The sequence below is a fragment of the Ruditapes philippinarum genome, unplaced genomic scaffold, assembly GCF_026571515.1.
Source record: "Ruditapes philippinarum isolate M1 unplaced genomic scaffold, ASM2657151v2 ctg5282_1_1_1_1, whole genome shotgun sequence".
Lineage (NCBI taxonomy): Eukaryota > Metazoa > Mollusca > Bivalvia > Venerida > Veneridae > Ruditapes > Ruditapes philippinarum.
The window spans coordinates 21,168-42,619 of record NW_026852155.1 but is presented as its reverse complement, the minus strand read 5'-3'; the positions used below and the strand labels follow the sequence as shown (position 1 = coordinate 42,619).

Below are 21,452 nucleotides of genomic sequence, written 5' to 3'. Positions count from 1 at the left end.
ATCAAACTCCAAACGAGACAGAGATCGTTACAAGCGACTGCAAAAAGAAGTCCAGTGGCACACAAGACGAGCAAACCGGTAGTATATGCAAGACATCATCAGTGACAGTAGTCCAGACAACAAGAAGAAGTTCTATTCCTACATCAAGAGCAACGGTCAGGAAATGGTTGGTGTAGCTCCCCTGAAGAATATTGCTGGTTTCATTCGGAGTAAGAGCAAGGCCAGTATACTGAACCAGCAGTTCAGCTCTGTCTGCACCCGAGAACCCACAGAGAACTTACCTGACAATTAAGGGACCAAGAAGCCACACCAGCATGTGATCTATTACAGTTAGGGAACCAGGAGTACGGAAATTACTCCAAAATCTTAACTGCCATAAAGCTGCAGGCCCTGATGAGATTCCGACCAGGTTCCTCCATTTAGCTGCTGATGAACTGGCACCAATACTTACCCGCATTTTCCAGTTTTCCCTAGACTCTTCTGAAGTACCTCAGGTCTGGAGAGATGCAAATGTAGTACCCATCTACAAAAAGGGAGATACACACATCCCGGCCAACTATAGGCCCGTCTCACTAACATCGATCACCTGCAAGATCCTGGAACACATTGTCCACAGTAATATAATGTCACACTTTGACACCAACCATATACCGAGAGACAACCAGCATGGTTTCAGGAAACGTCGCTCATGAGAAACTCAACTTTTAACATCATCGCCAAGTATCTCTCAGCGGGTACCCAAGAAGACGCCATTCTACTCGACTTCGAGAAGGCGTTCGACAAAGTTCCTCATTCCAGACTCCTCTACAAGCTAGATTTCTATGGCGTGAGAGGTCCCTTAAACCAGTGGATCAAATCCTTCCTGAGTAACCGCAAGCAACAGGTAGTCCTTGAAGGCACCAAGTCTGACCATGATGATGTTATATCTGAAGTTCCACAGGGAACCGTTCTAGGTCCACTTTTGTTCCTGGCCTACATAAATGACATGCCTGACTGCACATCATATGACATCCGGCTCTTTGCGGACGACAGCCTCATGTTCAGGGTCATCAAGAGTACAAATGACAGGACAAGGCTGTAGCAGGATCTTGATGGGAACGAACCTGGCTTATGCGCTTCAATGCTTCCAAGTGCTATGTATTACACATACCATCAAACAGAAAGATAGATCACCAACACCAGTATATACTTCATGGCCAAGTCCTGCAATCAGTGGACCACAGCAAATATCTTGGTGTAACTGTCTCCAACAACCTCTCATGGGACAAGCACATACAGAATGTAGCTGCCAAAGGAAACAGAACACTGGGATTTGTGAGGAGAAACTTGAAGGATTGTACACCACAACTGAAAGCAGCAAGTAACTGCACTTTTGTACGCCCAGGTCTTGAATATGCAGCAACGGTTTGGGATCCTCATCTTCAGACACACATAGATTCACTTGAGCAGATCCAGAAAAGGGCAGCCAGGTTTGTCAAAAATGACTATAAATCCAGAACACCTGGATGTATGACAGAAATGCTGAGGAGCCTGGATTGGAATACCCTCCAACAGAGAAGGAAGGAAGCAAGGTTAGGCATGCTCTACTGCATTCAGCATGACCAAGGACAAGTACCTACCACTGAGTAACCAATCCAAGAAGAACACCAGTGACAGTAGAACACGTATACGTTTCTACCAAGAACGCACCACTGGCAGGATGTATACAAATACCTTCTTCCCCAGGACAATTGTTAACTGGAATGGCCGGGCATCAACAGTCACCGCCGCGGAAACATTGGATGCTTTCCGCGCGCGCCTGCCGGCCTCCATCTTAATTCACTTCACAACGTCTCTGTAAATAAAGTTTTCATCAGTTTTTACAACTTTTATCGCTGAGCGGAAGAGTGTTCCATCTCACCATGTACATAGTTTTGCAGAGCCTTATTACGTTCCTTTTGGATCCCGGCTCTTATACTGGAAGAAGAAGAAGAAGAACGTTCCAAATGAAATAGATATTCAAGAAGGAGTAAGGTAAAGTTAACTGAAATGGTTGATTTTTTATATGTTTGGGTTTTTTGTCCTAAAATTAAGACTTGTAATGGGGATAACGATAATTAACTATTTTCTGTGGGACAGAATATGATGCACGTGGAAACCGTGGAAATTTTCACGTGTCATTCATTACTGTTCATATGCAATTTCATTGACAGACTATTTTTGATTGAGTAACCTACAGCTTCAAGTGTTTGCAAACCATTAAATAAAGCAATTTTAATATCCATTTCACTTTTTTATAGTGGACACTTTCTATTATCATATAGAATATCGACAGGACTAACGCCCAGTTTCAACTCGGAATTTAAGGTTGAGCGTTCTAAACTTGAGGACTTGTTAGTGTTTTGGCAATGATTTTTAGTAATCTTCACGCTCAATCTTCACAGTAGTCCTCTGGTTGTAAACATTTTTAATGTTATGTACTAGAATAGCCCAGTTTCGATTCCTTCATGGCATGGAAGCTCACCTCCGTCCGGCAAGCAACAGGTTTTCTATGATTAAAAAACAACATAGAGGCTTCATTTGTGATTATGTATTTAATTAAATATATGCATTAACTTGGAAAGGTATCCAATAAAAGTAAAAAATAACTACAAATGTTTTATTTTAATTCTTTACTCTTATCCTGTTTTTAAGCCTAATTATACATTTTTGCAATTGGTTTGAAGGCCCTGGTTCGTAAGTCTGTATCCATCAAACTGTACATCCTGTACCCTGAATTGGCATTAAATTTCTCTTTGTTCAAAGATAAACCATGATCATTTGCACGATTTAAACAGTTTTTAAAAAAAATTTTTCCCTCAAATAAAGCAGGAAATTGCAAAAGAAGCTACAAAAGCAATGTTTTCGTTAATAAAAAAAGTTCAAACATCTCTGCTTACCTATAAATATTCAAATTGATTTTTTTTAATAAAATGGTTATATTTATTCTTCTGGTATTTGGCTGTGAAATCTGGGGATTTTGGCAATTTAGAAATTATTGAAAGAGTACAACTTAAGTTTTTAAAACATGTTTTTCTCTTAAGGAAAATACCTTTAATATAATTGTACATGGTGAAACTGGTACCAAACCGTTATCAATTAAAATTAAAGTATAGTTGATTTCATTTTGGGCAAAACTAATTGTAACAAATTACTAAAAATTTACAATGGAAATCTATGCAGTTGCATTGAGTATTTTTTTAAAAAGTGACTTAATTTCAATTTCAAATGGATAACTTTCATAAAAGATATTTTATAGAATGCGAAATTACTAATATTTGGATGAGTCATGAATTTCCAAACGTTAACTGGCTGGTTAAAGCAGTTAAATCAATTTTGTTTGATATATTCATAAGTCAGTGGTACTTAATAAGGCTTAGGATGCTAGGGGGCGTGAGGGATGTTGCACTTATTCATTATTCCACATGTACAGACTCAATCAAACCGAGTCTGCAATTCTTATGTTATTTTGTTGTGATTAATGCTTCCGGGAGATCACTTTGTTTCCAGAGATTAGAAAACACATCTTATCGCAAAAATCATTGTGTTCTTTTTAATCTGAAATTGAGAAATACCTTAGTGAATCATTTACCAAATATTTAAGATATATGACCAAATTAAGAACTATAAATAATTAACTACCGGTTTAAACCATAATTGTCATAGCATACCTTTAGGACAGAGAAAACGCACTCCTTGCAATCAAAACAAAGGCGACGAATCTCATTTCCTATTAGAATACCAAATCTTATTATAGACAGAAGAAAAAATATACACTGACCCTTCTATGCGGTATATAAAAACTTTGCATTTTTATACAAAATAATCTAAGAAAATTATTGACTTAAAAATTGTGTTGAATTTTGATTATTATTTTTGAAATAAGTCGTTTTTTTGTGTGTGTAAATGTTTCTTTCTCCTGTCTATGTAAAAATAATATTGTAAGATGATGTGCATGAGTTATATACTATTATACTCGTCAACTAAATTTGTTATTTACCTCATATTTACATGTATTGTGTCTTGACTGAAGAATAAAATTTTAAAAAATCTTTAAATATCTCATGGTATAATTATGTCTGCAAATACCGTCGATTGTAGGAGACAGTCGATTATAGGTTTCTTTAAAAATCGACTGTCTCTTGATTATACATGAACATGGATTAGTTTTGTATATCAGGATTTCTTAACATGTTGAAAAGCTTTATTTTATTTTAAAGCTCTATAAACATTAGAAAATTTAGGATTTGGTAAAGTACGTCCAATTCTTATCTAGATTTTTTTTATAATTTATATAAGAAGGGAGGGGATATCGAAAAGATCACGCCAATATTTGTCTGTGTTTATCAAAGTATCTCTTTCTTTCACTAGCTATCATTGATTGGTGTGTATTTGACAAAATAATGCGTCTTGCTCTGTAAACCCGCTCGATATGTCATCCGATTGTGGTAGCCAAACCTTGTGCTTTGCTAACGTATGTAGTACAGCCTTAACTTTCCAACAAATATTTGAAATTTGATATATAAGTAATAGTACTTTACGTGTATTTATTTTGTTTTAACAACAATCAATATTCGGTTTGTTATATTATGTATCAGAAACAGTTCTTATTTTTTAATCACGAAAACTTATTTAACAACTATATTTCTTTGTTGCATTGTTTAAATTAATAGCATGGAATGGTGTGAATATATTATATAATCTTTTTAAATTCGCCAATAGTTTGACTGTCAGTGGGCGGTGTCATAAATATCCAATTGAATGATGAAATGAAATAGCCAAAGAAATTGCATATGGGCGTTTTTTTTAAAACAATATTCGTTATCATGAATGTCGTCATCATTCATGTGCATTACTTTGTCCTCCGACTTCCCTTCGCGGCGTGCACGTCGATCAGAGGGCATAGGTCACACCAGATGCGTGACCTAGGTCACTTAGCTGGTGTGACCTAATCAACGGCGAAGGGTGTGGCCATACACAAGAGCTGCTGATTCCGGCAGAGGTGCCTTTCCTCCTTCTGTCTACTGCATTCTATAATTTTTCGTAAAGTCACAAATGCAATAAATATATAAATTAATTAATTAAGTACATATAATTTTACAACACAACTGTATTAACATAATTTAGACCTAAATTATGTGAAAAATATTATTATTAACGTTTTTTTCTTCCTTTTTTCTTTGTCAATCAAATGGTTATTTTTCCCATTAAAGTTCGTTTCATAATTCAATACTTTGACACTGGTAAACTATCGTCCTGATAATTTTGTTAATAGTCATGTTTAATCATCATACCTTCGATTTGAAGGAGTCGGCCTGGTGAATTTTCGTATTCTTTGTTCTATAGTAAATCAGTCACATTTTAGGCTTAATTCCCAATTGCACTATTTCTGATGAATTATATACTGTCTTCAACTCTAAACATCAACATATGTCAAATATGAGGCCCAAAATATAACAAGTTAGCATCCTCTTTTTTCAGAAATCTTCATTCTGTTGTAACACTGTTTAAATTCACCACTTTGAAAACTCTTGACTGCTGGTGGGTAGTACATTTGAAGTATTTTTTGTTAAACATAAAATATTTTAATTATCGATATTGACAGGGGCTTTTTATTAATACGCCTGGTTCCTGGCTTATATAGTTTAGAACAGTCTTTTTTGATGTTAAGCTTGATAGTCTCCCTTTTAAAAAGCAGAGTCTTGTTTTGATTTGCTTGACTGTTTTTTTTTTGTATTCATCCGCGGTTATTATAAATAAGCCGCTCAACTAGTTTTTGGTACAGTTTGTATGACACGTTTTTCATGAAATGTTAAATATTGATATTAATTTTGGCGGTCTTTACTGTGGCCATTTTGAAAAGAATATAATATTTTTTGTGGTTACTTTGCTTCTCTAGGATACAGTTTTATATGGACTAATTTACGTTCTTCAGAGGGGTTTCCCAGTGGGGAAAAACTTTTAATATTTTGAATTTGTTTTTCTTTTGACTTTGAATACAGAGCTTAATGTGTAACATAATTTTCTGTTTTGAATGAGGAGTACTAGGGTTAGAAAAGCTATAGACTATAGAAAAATTTTAATCCTTCCGCCAACAAATGAGTTCCTGGAGAATACACAAAAACAACTTTTACACACAAAAACTACTCACATGCAATATATACACTTTAATTATGGCTATTCGAACTAGAGAGAACTTAAACTGGGCCACTTCAAAATTTTAAAGAACTACTTTCTAGACAACGGGTGAGACCGGAGACCGTCAAAGACCGGAGAACGGAGATCACCGATTAGTATCATTCAATCGCAACTACTCGGCCCTTTCCGTCAGTCTTCGGATAAGGATCTCGAACCAATCGCAACTACTCGGCCCTTTCCGCCAGTCTTCCACATTGCTTTATAAGATAATAGCCGAGGCAGTTCCGAATGTAGTATCATCCCGAATAGTTTGTCCAATCAGATTTAAGCATTCGAAATGTGGAGCGAACTTTGAACACTGTCGGGTAGTGAAAGAAAATATTAACTGAAAATTACTGCTGTTAACTTGATTCTACGTTATAACTCGGCCCAACGAAGGTAAATAAACATGTTATTCTACATCTTTTTAATATCGATGATTCTTGTTTAACTTTGTATTTCTTTTTCTCGTTTGTTGGTCTCTTGGTATTTCATGTCTAAAATTTTTGGACTCGGCCCAAAAACGTACTCGGCCCCCGAGTCAGCTCTTATTTTTTATCTGGAAATTATGATACAAATAGGAAATATAATATTTAAACCTAACTTGAATAATTATGTGCTCATTAATATAGTCAAAGAATTTTATAACAGAATAAGAAATAAAGAATGGATGCTCTTTAATTTAAAAAAAAAACTTGACAAAGATGTTTGTAAATATTAGAGTGGTTGGACCGATGCTCGGCGCATACCAATGCTCGGCGTAAAAAATATTTTTTTGATTGAGTTATCTCCGATTTAGGTCACTGGTGCTTTAATTTACATCTTTCACCAATTTATCCTGGTGTGGTTCACTGCTGGTAAAGTCACGCGACAATGCATGCTAAATTAGGGTGGGAGTGGTTTCGTCTAACTACCGGTTCGTCTAACTGATCTTATATAGTAAAACAGGTAGTGGTTTCGGCTAACTTAATTTATATAGTGAACAATAGCTATTGTATAATGGGCACATTAATTATCGCGGGTGTTAATGTGTGGTTTATCACACATTTTCATGCAATTAAAGACAAGAAAAATTGAAAATTTAAACATATTTTTTATTCTTTTCTTTAGTATAATAATGATATTTACATAAATAATAACACAAGATCTCAGTGAATAAACAACATCATAGAAATATATATACGTTTATATGTACAATCTGAAAAAAAAAACTAAAGAGTCAACACAAATTACATTTCACATAAGTTTATTTTTATAATCTATGTTAAACTATATATACACAAATAGTTAAAGCTGAAAAAAATGCCTTTAATCGGAATAAAATCGACATATATACTAAAAAAAAAAGGCCCAAAGGGAAAGAATTAATAACAATGCATAAATACATAAAAAATCCACGTACGTAATTATTATAAATAACACATATTTTTTTAATACTTTATTTTTCTCTATATAAACAAATATGAGGTATGCATATTATTCAAAAGAATACGTCATGATTTCTATGTAATAAACAACAATCTGTTTTAATTCTTTATTCACCACTCAATAGATATAAAACTATGACTTAAACGTTTTATTATATTTACATATACATAAATAAATATATATACGTATATACGAAAGTTAAACCTGAAAAAAGAATAATTTATAAAATTTACACAAATATATACACATTTATACAACCTGTAAAACATATTTTTACTAATGTCAACCTATATTCACAAAAAGGTAAAATTTATACCATTATTATTGTAGTAATAAGCAACGCATATTTTTTAAATTCTTTATTCATCTCTTTTATAATCATGCATAGTATTACAGAGTATACACCATGGCTTTTACGTAGTATTAAGCAATAATTTTTTATTCTTTATTCATCACTTTTTTATATATATGACACTTAAAAATCGTCCTCATATATCCGTCGTTGATGTTGTTGGATCCTATTCCGGTAATGTGGCTGCACAGTCTTAGTAGTTGAGAAGTCGTCATCTCATCATCTTCGTACTTGTCCCAGGCGTCGAATAAGGCTCCATGGATTCGGGCGTATCTTTTACGATGTAATCTTGTCAAGAGATGCTGCGAAACTAGACGAATTTGAAGATCAACAACCTCAGCCTCCCTCTTCAATAATGGTAGTAACATGTATAATCCCAAGTCCGCACGTCCTGCTCGTGTGTTGATCCTTCTGTGCCATCCTGTAATGAATAATGTCGAAATAAATGTAAAGTTGATTTAGTAAACATACAACGTCAATGATTTCAAAAATAATTTCCTATAATTTTTTATTTAGAAATATATCAAAATATATCAAAATTCACAAATAGACATTTACTAATATATTAATATATTGTATTATAATTGTTTCAGGATCTTACCTTCAACGTCGTTGTTCGTCCGAACGGTCTCACGGAATACACTCCAGTGAATCGGCTGCCACAAACTACCGTTGATCCACGTCCTCTCCACGTACTCCATCACAGCCAATATTGTCCACCAACTTCCATAGCCTGGGCCATCAGCTGTCGGAAGGCAGGCGGGATCTGCTCACTAGGAAGAAAAGGCAGGGACATGACCTTACGGAGAAAATTCATGTTTGTCCTGCTTATCTTGATATGAGGTGGCAAGACCTCCGCCTGGATCTTTCGATACAGCCTCTGGTTCCAGTGGAAGACACATCCTTTCAGTACACAACTGGGGAACACATGTCTGATTGCTTGCCAAGCAGCTGAAAAATAAAATGATAAATTTTAATTTTTTAATTAAAATCATAAGTTAATTGAAATGCAGCAATTTTTTTATTACTTATATTCTTTATTAAGAGAATACATACCTGCTTCAAAATCCAACATGAACCACTGGACTTGTGGCTGTCCTAATATTCGGCGGAGGCTGGTCAGAACGGCGACGTAGTCTTCTTTTGATCTTTTTGACTTTCTCTGTCATCAATTATAAACAATTGATTTATTTCGTAAAACAAGCCCTAACTAAACAATTAATTTTGCAAACAAAATAATATTGATTTTTTTTTTGTAATTTATTTTGACTCAAAAATAATTTATCAAATAACTAAAAAATCTTTTCAAAATAAGTATAATATATAAACATACTTCTACATACTTCTACAATATATTCTGTTCATTAATGATATTTGCGTCTTAAACTAATTATAACAAAATATTGATGATAAAAACACTATATATATGAACCACGTCTACTTTGCCTTTAATTACTATATAACATCTGTTAGACGAAACCACTTTCGCACCTCTTCATAAATTAAGTTAGCCGAACCGGTAGTTAGACGAAACCACCATAATTCCTAAATTATAGCAGACGAACATCTGTATGTAATCCCCAACCAGTGATTATCCTACTTATATAACAGACTCCGAAAAAAGGCCTCTTCCCAATTGAAATTTTCTTTAAAATCATGCAGTTTTCCCAAAAATCTGAACTTAAACCAGCTTTTTTACTTCCCAAATCAGCAATTTTAGTGATAATTTTTCCCAAAATCAAGAGGCTCAGGCCTCTTCCCAATTAAGTAAGAAAAATCACTGCCAACAAATAAATTATTAAAATCTTTTAACACTAGAGTTCTGGGGCCGTAAAATTTAAATTAAAAGTTGGGTACTTGTAAATTTATGAACCTAATTTGGTTGTTAAAATTTATTCAATTTGTTTTCTGCATAATATAAAAAGAGGTTTTATTCGGAAAACAATCCTGCATAATGTAGTATTGTATGCCGAGCTATGGTACAATTTCAGGCAAACCACTGTTTATCCGGACTATCTATAGCTCCAGCCATGCACATCATTATGTGATTAGCAAATTTTACACAATGGCTATTTAAAACAATATCATCGGTCTTGAAAATGGGCATATAACATTGAGGTTTGTTGACGTTGATTTGAATTTGCCCTATCAAATATAGTATTTTTACGCCCAGCGTTGGTCCACCAACTCTACATTTACAGTGTTTCTTCCAGAGTGTGTTTTTAGCTCAACTATTCGATAAGAATAAGTAGAGCTATTGCAGTCACCCGAGCGTTGGCGTCGGCGTAACCACTTATGTTAAAGTTTTTGTAATAGTTCAAATATTTTCAAAGTCCATTGACATATGGCTTTGAAACTTTGCACACTTGTTCACCATCATGACCCCAACCTGTAGACAGGAGGTGGTAACTCTATCAAGCATTTTGACAGAATTATGCCCCTTTTTCGACTTAGAATTTACGTTAAAGTTTTTGTAATAGTTCAAATATTTTCAAAGTCCATTGACATATGGCTTTGAAACTTTGCACACTTGTTCACCATCATGACCCCAACCTGTAGACAGGAGGAGGTAACTCTATCAAGCATTTTGACAGAATTATGCCCCTTTTTCGACTTAGAATTTACGTTAAAGTTTTTGTAATAGTTCAAATATTTTCAAAGTCCATTGACATATGGCTTTGAAACTTTGCACACTTGTTCAACATCATGACCCCAACCTGTAAACAGGAGGAGGTAACTGTATCAGGCATTTTTTTTACTATCAAGCACAAAGAATAGTCGAGCATGCTGTCCTACCGACAGCTCTTGTTTGTGTTGTTGACACATTTTTTTATGGCCTTGACGTAATGAGACTAAATTATTGCGTTTCCAGTGACGCAGTTATTTATTCTCCATTATTTTACAGTAAATCTCAAATCATGACACTTTCAAATCCATTGCAAACTTTTAAACAAATTAAAATACAAATCATGCACTGCTTTGATTTTATGACTTAATACCTTTCAATTTGATTGTCCGTTAATCAGACAAAAATTCTCTTTCATGCATCCAAGTGGACAATATAATTATATCCAATTATTGTCCACTTTTCTATCTATTAATTATCCAATTTTCAAAACAAACTTGTATGTACTACACAACCCTCTTTCTATTTGTTACACATTTTACCTATATACAGCAGGTTGGTAAAATTGCCTGATCGGGCTTATGACATAACAAGGCCGTCGTCGATGGTCCTGCCGGTCCAGCCTTGGCCGGACCAATATTTTGGCCAAAAATGAGTAGAAACAACTGGACACAATTAATTGTACTTTTTCGGTGTAATGTTTGCACACGACATCCTAGCATTGACAGACAACCTCAGCAAATCTCCTCAACAAGTTTCATTGTCAGCATCCGAGTGCCAGTGGCGAGCAAAGCGGACTCTAGATAGTTTGATAGACATGAGATCAGACGACAGTTCTCATTCTTTATTGATTAAACTTCAAAGTCGGTGTTAACGATCGAAATGTCCCGTGGAAGAGAAAGGCGCCCACACGATTCGAGATGGGGCAAGGTGTTGGCTACAACCCCGTTACAGTGCAGGACGTGTTCCGGCCTAAGTACTTTGAAGCAATCGATCTTGCCATCGCCAGTGTTAAAGAGAGATTTGACCAACCGGGATATCGCGTTCTTCAAAACGTGGAGGATTTACTTAAAGGGCCGCACAACTTTTGAAGACCGAGTCCACTAGAGAACTTGGTTTTGTTTGTGATTTCTGTGGTAACGATATTAACCGAGACATCTTAGATGTGCAGCTTCACATTTTGACAAATCAGAAAATAGAACTGTTACTCTACCCGGCTTTTTGAAATTTGCGTCAGAACAGTCGGTGCTAGAACGAGCACTGTTCTCTGAGGTCGTTGTGTTGTTAAAGATTTTGTTAGTAATGCCTGCTACTAATGCTACCAGTGAAAGGACATTCTCGGCGTTCAAAAGAATTAAGACATACCTGAGATCGACAATGTCTCAAGTACGTTTGAACAATCTAATGGTGTTAACTGACAGATCCACTCAACTTACGTGTAATTGCCGATGAGTTCATCCAGGAGAACGACGGCGATGTGTTTTTGGAAAATTTACATCAAATGAGACTCTGTGTTGTGTAAGATTATTGTTAACAAAATACAAGTTACTGCTAAACAAAAAGTGGTTATTGTTGACTCGTAATGAACTATTCTTCCATCATGTCATCGATTGTTATTTAAGCTTATACCAATGTGTGATTTATGCTAAACAATAATCCACGTACTGTAATATTTCTTTCATTTGTTTATTTATAATCATCAGATAAAAATGCATTTAAGAATTATAATAACAACAGTTATTGTTTATTTTTCATTTGCCAATTATCAATTACATGTATTCATCTTTTATGTACACCTGTCCGTCTGTCATGCGAACCTTAAATTTCACCCTTAAAACTTACGACACACTTAAATCTGTAAAAAATCGTTGACATATTACTATAACATGTACTAGCGGCAGGCTGTAAACTGTGCCAAATATACGGGAAAACGCCCCTTACAGCATCCTAGAATAAAAAATTTTCCGGGGGAGCATGCCCCCGTACCCCCCTAGATTCTGCCTAAAACCAATCAAATTGGCCACACCAATCACAAAATCGTGACGACTGGCCTGCATAAAAATCATTTCTAGAAAGATAATAAAGATATTTTAAAGATCTTTTAAAGATCTTTTAAACTTCATTTGTGTATTGAGCATATATTTGACCAGTCAATGCGAAAGTCAAAATTTCTTTCCGGCCACAAGGACTTGGATCCTTAGATTAATTTCCGGCTCTGATGATTTTTTCCCGGCCCGGACTCTGAAAGGTATTATTTTGTAGGGGTGGGGGAGGGATATATCCATAATCATAAACAAAAATATTTAGAAAATATGAATTATCAGACTCAACTATCAGATACTATGAAAAAAATATACAAAAAATGAATAAATAAAACTTTAGTTTAATTCACAGGAAAACGATACATCTTTCAAAGGTTGGAGAAAAAATATGTTTTGGTAAGGAAATTGTCCAAGACAAGATGGTGGCTCACATTACTTAGCAAAAACTGGTTGTATCTTGCAGTGATTTTGGTTATCTGGGTCTGTGAATACAAGCAAAAATAAAAAAAAGATTTATCTTGGAAGTTTTCATATTTTAGAAGGCCAAAAAATGTTTCAAACTCGCTGAAATTTTATTCGGACATGAGGACTGACTGTAATGAAATTTATCTCGGTCCTCCTGATTTTTAGTTGGCGAGGTCCGAGGACCGACAGACTTTCGCACAGACTGTTTGACACAAACAGAAAGAAAAATATTTGGCTACTGTCAGTTTTGTGAGAATTATTTCTCCTTTTTTATGTTTATATAACACATAATTTTCATTATCACATAAACTGCGGCGCAGGAGTGTGATAAAGCCATTTAATAAAAACGATATTACACTAGTGTAATAACATTTTGATGTGGCGTCATTTGCGCTATATAGAAACATAGCGTTAAAGCGCGCTAATGTTAGCGTCACACTATGGGCGCGTCATTGAAAAATTACTATTTTTAACAGTTTACTGTTCTTATTTTATATATATGTTATAAAAAGAATATTATATTCGTGTAGATTCAATACTAGATTTATTGAACTCGTTAAATAAAACAATATTATGCTCGCATAATATGATTTTATTCAACTTGTTCAATAAATTTAGTATTAAACTACACTCATTCAATATCCTCTATAAGTCCCTAAAAAATATGTTGCATATGTAAAGTTTAAATTAAAGTAGGTTAAATAACTTCTTTATGCTCCAATTCATTGCGCCACCACCTATCAACATACTTTTCATTCAGTTTTCAGAGAAAACTTCAAAGTATAATGTTCAGTGTAAAAGATTTGTCAAAATATAAATGCCAGAAACAATATTTGATCCAAATATATATATAGAATAAAGGTACTGGCGCAATAATCTTTAGGAAAATGAAGTTACTGGGCACATTTCTATTAAGAATTTTTCTTTACAACATAATATTTATGAACATCAAATATTTTGTTTCCAAAAAATGGGAAAAGGGAAATAATTCTTAAAAAATAGAAAATAACCAAAATATTTTTATTTTGATTTGTATCATAAATAAATGCTTAATAAACAAAGCAAGTTAGAAAGAAACATATCTATTATTTTTCTAGAAATATGATTTTTGTATTTTCTGATCGCAAGATCAGTAAATACATAGCTTACATCAACGGTCTAACACAAAATTTCCTAACAGATCTAACAATGCAAAGTAGGTCTCACTCAAAACTGCTTAAAAACCAGCAATTTAAAAGAAAGAATGATTTTAATGTAGGCATTTAACAAATTACAGTACATTAAAAGTTTAGATTAGTCAATAGAAATATGAGGTTACAATCACAAATTTCGCGGATGAATATCTTTTTTACCCTATGAAAAATGTTCGGCTATTTCCGTAAAGCTTAGGATTATGGATTCAATGAAAATGCTATTTTTAGCTATGTCGACTACCGAATACTCCAGAGCGTAGTACACAAATAAATCTGACTGTCGAGTAGTGGAATATATACATGTCGGACTGTTTTGGCGAGAAGATTTTCGCTAAATTATTTTCATCAGTGTTATCGTGAACAAAATACCTCGAAATTAATAAGGTTTACAAACACGAAATGGAAATTACAATGTATCCCGAAACAACCAATTTTCAATCACAACCTAAACTCAAACACATTCTTGATTCTGTGGCGCTGATGCCATGTCTGACTAAAGTACATAAAGTCACTTGTCGTATTAACTTCAACACTTGCAGGAATATACTTGATTAATTGTCAGATGTTATCAGAAAAACAAAAAGAAATTGTTTGCTTTAAGTGACACAATATAAATTGCCTAACTTAAACTATATCAAAATAGTCAATTGTTTAACATACTGCAGTAGTGATAAAAAGAATTACAAGCAAGTCAGTATTGGGTACAGGGTTTTACCATTTACCTCAGTTTTAGGTGTATTTAAAGCATTTATTTAATATATGATGTACCACTAAATATTCATCAGACTTTAAAGAGGGGCCCTTATTAATAAAATCTTAAATGTTAATCAAGATTTTTTAAGTGATGATTGTAAAATAAATCTTTTGTATGCGATACCATCTGGCAGATCTAGACAAGTTTCCATATTTGGTAATATTATAAAATGGGGAAGGTAAAATGGCTGTGAAGATTGAATGCATTTATCATTTTGCACTCGAAATAGCGTACTAAAAAGTGACACCTTTAACTGCCCTTTATATACACATTAACAGTAGTCATACCAATGCATTGTACTGTACATATGTTATAACATTTAGTGTAAATTTTTTAAAGTTGAAAATCGTTGAATAGACTGTTGTTAAATTTTCTACAATTTTTATTAGCCCTGATTTATCTTGAACAAATTCTTTAGTGGTGATTACACTGCTGTTTGAATTTAGGTTATAATATTCCTGGGAGTGACCTGAGTGGGTCATATAGTTTTGATTGTTTTTCTAAGAAAGATCAAGACATTTGAAAATGTATCAACCTTAAAATGTATAAATGTTGATAGATGCATAAATATCTAAAATAAATTTAAAGCATAATTTCCCCTTTCATTTATTATTGGCTGAAAACAACTTAACTGATTGAATATTGGTTGTTCCGGGATATTTGTTTTTATTCAAGCTGCATGCGTATAACCTCACCGTGGTGCAAAGGTAGCGCGTTGTTTAGGGTGTGATAGGCCTAAGGTTCAAATCCTGGTCAAGGCAACTTTTTTTTTGAAGTGTCTTTTTTAAGGAAGTAGCCACGATATGCAAGGATAAAGTGTGGCTGTCATAAAAAATGAAAAATGATTTTTTGATGCAACTCATGCAAACTTCCATATGTATCAATCTCAAACTGTTATAGAAAAAATCTAAATGCAGTCGCTGCCTAAGATGAAATATAGTATATAAAAATAAACTTATACAGGAAAATACATACAGATAGTCAGTATGATTTAGATTGCAAAGTTCAGAAAAATACCACAGAGCTTGCAGCCCTTTGATTATGTCTTAAGCCCGATCAGGCATTTTCACCAGTCTGTACAGTAGTGCTAGTGACGTAGCTATACAACCAAATATGGAAAGGATGATGCAGCTGTGTAACCACCTGCCTTGCTGATTAAGATTTAAAGTTGTCAGTACATATAAAGCTGCATGAATTACAGTAGCTAACTGGGGATAATTGAATTCATTAGAGATTTTTTTCTTCTGTTTATAGAGATTCTTCAAATTATTTTTACGCAACATTTTCTTTTCCATTCTATTATTTTACTAATGGCCTAATGAATTATAGGAAAGAGGCTAATAAATTAGTGGTTCCAGTTCTTTTATGTATTTCTTGGTTAATAAAATATATGGTTTGGCATGACCCTAAACAATTTAAAGTGACCCCTAAAATCTGAAACAGGGGGTCAAAAATGACCAGGGATTTTTTTGTGGCTTCTTTTACAGTCGTTATTGGGTCATATTCCCAATTGAAAATAGTATATATTAATTTCCCAATCCACAGGAAAAAATTCCCAATTGAAAGTTACAAAATCAAAATATTGAATAAAAAAGCTAAGGTCTTTGAAAATAAGGGCTTTTTCACAGTAATAATAGTGCTTAAATGTTTGAAGATGCCAATCTAGACAGTGATTGTTTGCATTCATTTTAACATTGCAAAATTTCAGTCACAAGGTATTTTCCAAATTTTTAACAAAACACAGCGAAATTCCCAATTCCATGGGTATGGGTCAAGTTCCCAAAATCCTGGAAAAAATCTCTGATGACCCCCAAAAAATTGGAGCTGGAAGAAATACTGATATTAAAAATTTCATTCGAAAAATGTCAATTTAATATGAAAAATAAAAAACAAAAGGGTCATTTAACCTTTCTTAGCATTTAAACATACCTTGCTGTTAACTAATTAATGCCGTGCATATACACCCATGATATGACGTCAGTTTAGTACCAAAAATAACTGTTTATATACTAAATATCACTTAATCCCTTGTTAAGAAATACATGCAGATCATGTCAAGGATCTGCTATTAAAAATGTATTTTGTTCTGCTAAGATGCATTTATTTTGCGAAATGACACATTGATTATGTTACTGGGCTCATTGTTTTCAAACAAATATTTAAAGCAATCTTCCCTTTAATTTTTTCAAAAATTTCCTTTTTACACTTGTCCTTTTTACTATGCTATTTTTTCACAAAGTGACCAGGCTCAGGCCCCTTAACAATTTTGCCAAAAAAAGCCCTTGTCCATAAATCTATAAAAAATCCTAGACCTTATAAATACAGTACAAGTGAACATTCCATGATAATTTTTATGTGAATAAAATCAAAATTGAATTAAACTGCAACAAAATCTAGATTAAGAATCTGTTTGATAACCTGTATAAATACATAATTTTTACAGTGGTGAAATCATGGAAGGTGGAAAGGGAAGGGGAAATTATGCTAGTGCCTATAAATTGTCTCGTTCATCTACCAATACCAAGACAATCAGGCGTGAAAGACGATCTATAGAACAGAAAGAGCTTCGTCAAGAGGGGTTAAACAAACGAAGAAATTTGTGTCACCTTTCTCCTTTACAAGAAGGTGACTTGACAATCACACAGGACAAAAATTACAAAGACAAAACTCCTCAGAAACCAAAAGGTATTGTATATTAAATGTATTTTTGTTGTGTTTTGCAAGCAGAAAGTATTGAATTTGAATAAAGTGCAGAATATTATTATATGAATGTCATATTGCTTTAACTAGCTTTAAATATGCTTCTCCTGAGCTATCTTCATCAATGTTTAGGTAAAGTTTAAATCATTACTTTATCAGTGTGTAAGGATTATATTCTTGTATTTCTTGATTATGTACTGTTTAAATTAAACTGGTGCTAGAAAAACCTGTCTTACACCCCAAGTGCAAGCCTTTTAATATGAATGAATTGCTTTTTAAGGATGACATCATTTTGCTGTTATTTCATATGCTACTATAAGTAAAGTGCTACATGAAAATATTTTTACCAAACATAATTAATATGCAAGAAAAAGAAATAAACCCTGGCTGTCGTCACAGAAGGGTATATCTGGCTCTCAAGTAACTGTTTGGTGGAAACTGCAGAGCCTTGTTACAGTCATAAACAGTTACCCTCAAGTCATATATTCCGATCTGTACTGCTAACACTAACAGGTATAAGATCCTTATAATCGGTCTGCATAATACAATGCTTTCTCAATGTGTGTTTATGTAGTTGATGAAATGACTAGAAAGGGATCTGATCGCCTTGAGCAATTAAAGAAGTGGAAACAGGAGCGTGAGATGAAGCGCAAATTAGAAGAAGCTGAGAACAGGAGAAAAAATCCTGTCTTTCGTGTAAGCAAAGCTGTGGATCATGGAGATAAGATTTTGTTTAAAAAATCAGGCACAAAGGTAAGTTTTCGGGTTAATTTCATGAAACAATATACTAAATATAGTGACTGTGAGTGACTTAACATCTTATATTCAGCATACCAAGTCATGCACAGCCTTATATATATTATATATGACAAAGCAAGTTTAGATTCCAATCAATTGTTTACACATTTCTTTGTAACAATTTGTATGCTTACCTTTTCATTCATGCCAGAATAATCATTGTCAGGTGGCATGTCACATGACAAGAAATTTCTTTATCAATTATCGTGAATGATGAAAAGTATATTGATGCCAGCATATCCCTCTTTATCAGTAACCAGTTGCCCATTTTGCTATTCGGCTTGTTTTAAGAAATATCAATTGTAAAATTTTGATGTGGGTGAGGTAAATACAAATAATGCAATGAAGGCAACTAAGGTCTTCAACCAATGGTAATCATTGTGTGAAAAGAAATCATTCTTGTTATTTGTCTTTTGCTCAGGTACACCCTGTGAAACCCAAACCTGCTCCAGTGAACACAAAACCAGTCAGTCATGCAACAGTTGTAGCTCATCCTAAACCAGCAACCCACGCAAAGCCAACTGGTCAAACTAATGCCAAAAAGGTAGTCAAAGAGAAGATAAGCAAGAAAGTGGTGAGTTGTAACTTGTAATGTGAACATACAAGTGTTACTTGGGGGAAATTTTCCATTATCAACGAAACTTTCACTTATTTGAGCATGCTATCTTGGTTATGCATTGATGCCTGTACTAAACAAAGCATCGAAATGTGGATTTTAGCTCACCTTAGGACAAAGGACTTTATAGGAATCTAATCAGAAACTATGTACAATTTGCAGAGCTTAGATATTTGACATGTAGCCTTACTGTTTTGGTTCTCCACAAAAGTTATATAAATCATGATCCCCGCCTGGGGTCACTTGACTTAGCTTATATAGACTTGTATAGAAACATACATTAATACATGTATCTTCTTCTTGAAACTGCAATACCTGGAGCTTAAATATTTGTCATGAAGCATTAAAGTAGCACACATCAACAAATATTTTGAAAATTATGATACTTTGGTAAAAATAAATGACAAACCCAATGTGACTTCATTGTTGAAATAGTGACCTTTAGTAGCAAGGGAGCTTTGTTATCTTGTTTTTACATTATTAACATTTAAACTAGTATATATTATAATACAGTAATTACTCTTTGCAGACATCTTTATAACCCCACTTACAGGGGGATATACATTTGCACTTGTCTTTCTGGCCATAGACAAAAAAGTTATGTTGTGGTATCTATGTCCTCATTTCTAGTTTCAGTTATTGGTTGTATGATTTGAATTTACGTATGTTTTGATTGCTATATAGATGTTAGTTTTAGAAATACATGTACTTGCTTCAATGTCAAAATTTAATTTGAGAAATCTGTTTGTTTTGTTTTTAACTTTTCAATATTGCTTCACTTTAAAGAAAGTATGTTATATTGGTAACTTGTTTAGTTGTTACATGTATATAATAGTTAAGTTGTTATGTGTATATAATAGGAAAAAGTCCCAATTTCAAAGCCAACAGCTTCAACAAGAACATTACGCAGTGCCAGACAGCCTGTGGCAGCACCTGAGCCAGCATCAAGAACCACAAGACAGTCGGTCAAAAATAAAGGTATAATATATGAAGTTTTGTAATGTTTTCACATAAGAAGTACACTGTCAGATGAACACTAACCAGAGTATTTGACTCTCACATTAATAAAATCCTGTTTATTAGCCCGACTATACGAAGTATACAGGTTATCTACCTCAGACTTCAAATAATTATTTCTTATCATCAATTTCATTTTATATGACAATGTTCATAACTCTTGAAGCAATATTTACATATTTATCTCTCTTTGAACTTAGGATTTTCTTTTAGAAATATTATAACTCCTTTATTTTTTAAGGTATCTACTTCAAACTTCCAATATACATGTATATTTCTTATCATTACACACATGTTGTGTGACAAGGTTCATAACTGAATTATTTCCCTTGATCTTGGAATTAATGTTATTTATTTTATGCTTTTCAGTGGATTACTGATTTATCCATGAAAATTATATTTGATAATTTCACAGTGAAAATTATCGAAATATAATTTCACTTTTTTCAATGACAAAACTACTTTTTTAAGATTTTCCCCATGTGGTACCTCAATTTTATTTTTACTGACAATTCTGACAATATCAGGCTGTTAAAAAAAATAGCAAAGCTGAAATAGATAAATAACTTAAATGTCAAAAGTAATAAAGAGAGAAAACTTACTTCTATAATATTCTTTCAAATTCCAATCACAAAATTTCGTCTCTAAATTTTTTTGTTTCGTTTTTACAGTCTGAAAAATACATTCCTTCCCCATGCTAAACAGTAAAACTGCTCTTGATGACATTTGGGCCTATTAAAGTATCCTACGAGCAATAACTGCCGTATGCTTTATGAAAAATTGAAAAGCATTGACAGCCATCACTCGTAAAATAAGTTAACAACCCAGCGTTCCTTACAATGCCTTAGCAAGCTTCCAAGTTTTCCATTTTCCTAGCTCCTTTTCTGAATGTTTTCACTTCTGTCAACACTTATTTTTAGCTCACCTGTCACAAAGTGACAGGGTGAGCTTTTGTGATCGCTTTTCGTCCGGCGTCCATCTCCTCATAAACCACTAAGCCAATTTCATCCAAACTTCACAGGAATGTTCCTTTGGTGGTCACCTTTAAAAATTGTTCAAAGAATTTAATTCCATGCAGAACTCTGGTTGCAATGGCAACCAAAAGAAAAAAACTTTAAATATCTTCTTTTAAAAACCGAAAGAGCTAAAGCTTAGATATTTTGCAAGAAACATCTTCTAGCGAGTGTCAACCAAGTTTGTTCAAATAAAAGCCCTGTTGTCAAAATTGGCCCCGCCCCAGGGGGTCATTGATTTTCCCTATATGCA

General features: G+C 33.7%; 2 protein-coding genes across 2 annotated transcripts in view; one reads left to right on the top strand and one right to left on the bottom strand.

The window, feature by feature from the left end:
• Positions 1–6,438: 6,438 nt before the first annotated feature.
• LOC132750818 (disks large-associated protein 5-like) overlaps positions 6,439–21,452 on the top strand; it is a gene marked incomplete at its 3' end in the record, with an annotated part of 29,975 nt that continues 14,961 nt past the window's right edge. Inside the window, 5 exon segments of the mRNA XM_060740862.1 lie at positions 6,439–6,594; positions 17,499–17,740; positions 18,330–18,508; positions 18,975–19,127; positions 20,030–20,147. Of these exon segments, the coding sequence (XP_060596845.1) occupies positions 17,509–17,740; positions 18,330–18,508; positions 18,975–19,127; positions 20,030–20,147 (682 nt within the window).
• LOC132750801 (uncharacterized) lies at positions 7,934–8,682 on the bottom strand. The gene is made up of 2 exons (XM_060740846.1): positions 8,577–8,682; positions 7,934–8,396 (listed from the first exon to the last, which is right to left on the bottom strand). The coding sequence occupies exons 1-2, from the start codon at positions 8,674–8,676 to the stop codon at positions 8,062–8,064; spliced, it is 435 nt and encodes a 144-aa protein (XP_060596829.1). The 5' UTR covers positions 8,677–8,682; the 3' UTR covers positions 7,934–8,061.

What these genes read in the sequence shown, in the direction of transcription:
- LOC132750801 (XM_060740846.1), bottom strand. Translation starts at nt 8,676, where the DNA reads ATGGAGTACGTGGAGAGGACGTGGATCAACGGTAGTTTGTGGCAGCCG. An exon ending in GACGAACAACGACGTTGAAG is followed by an intron (nt 8,397 to 8,576) that starts GTAAGATCCTGA and finishes TATTCATTACAG; the next exon opens with GATGGCACAGAAGGATCAAC.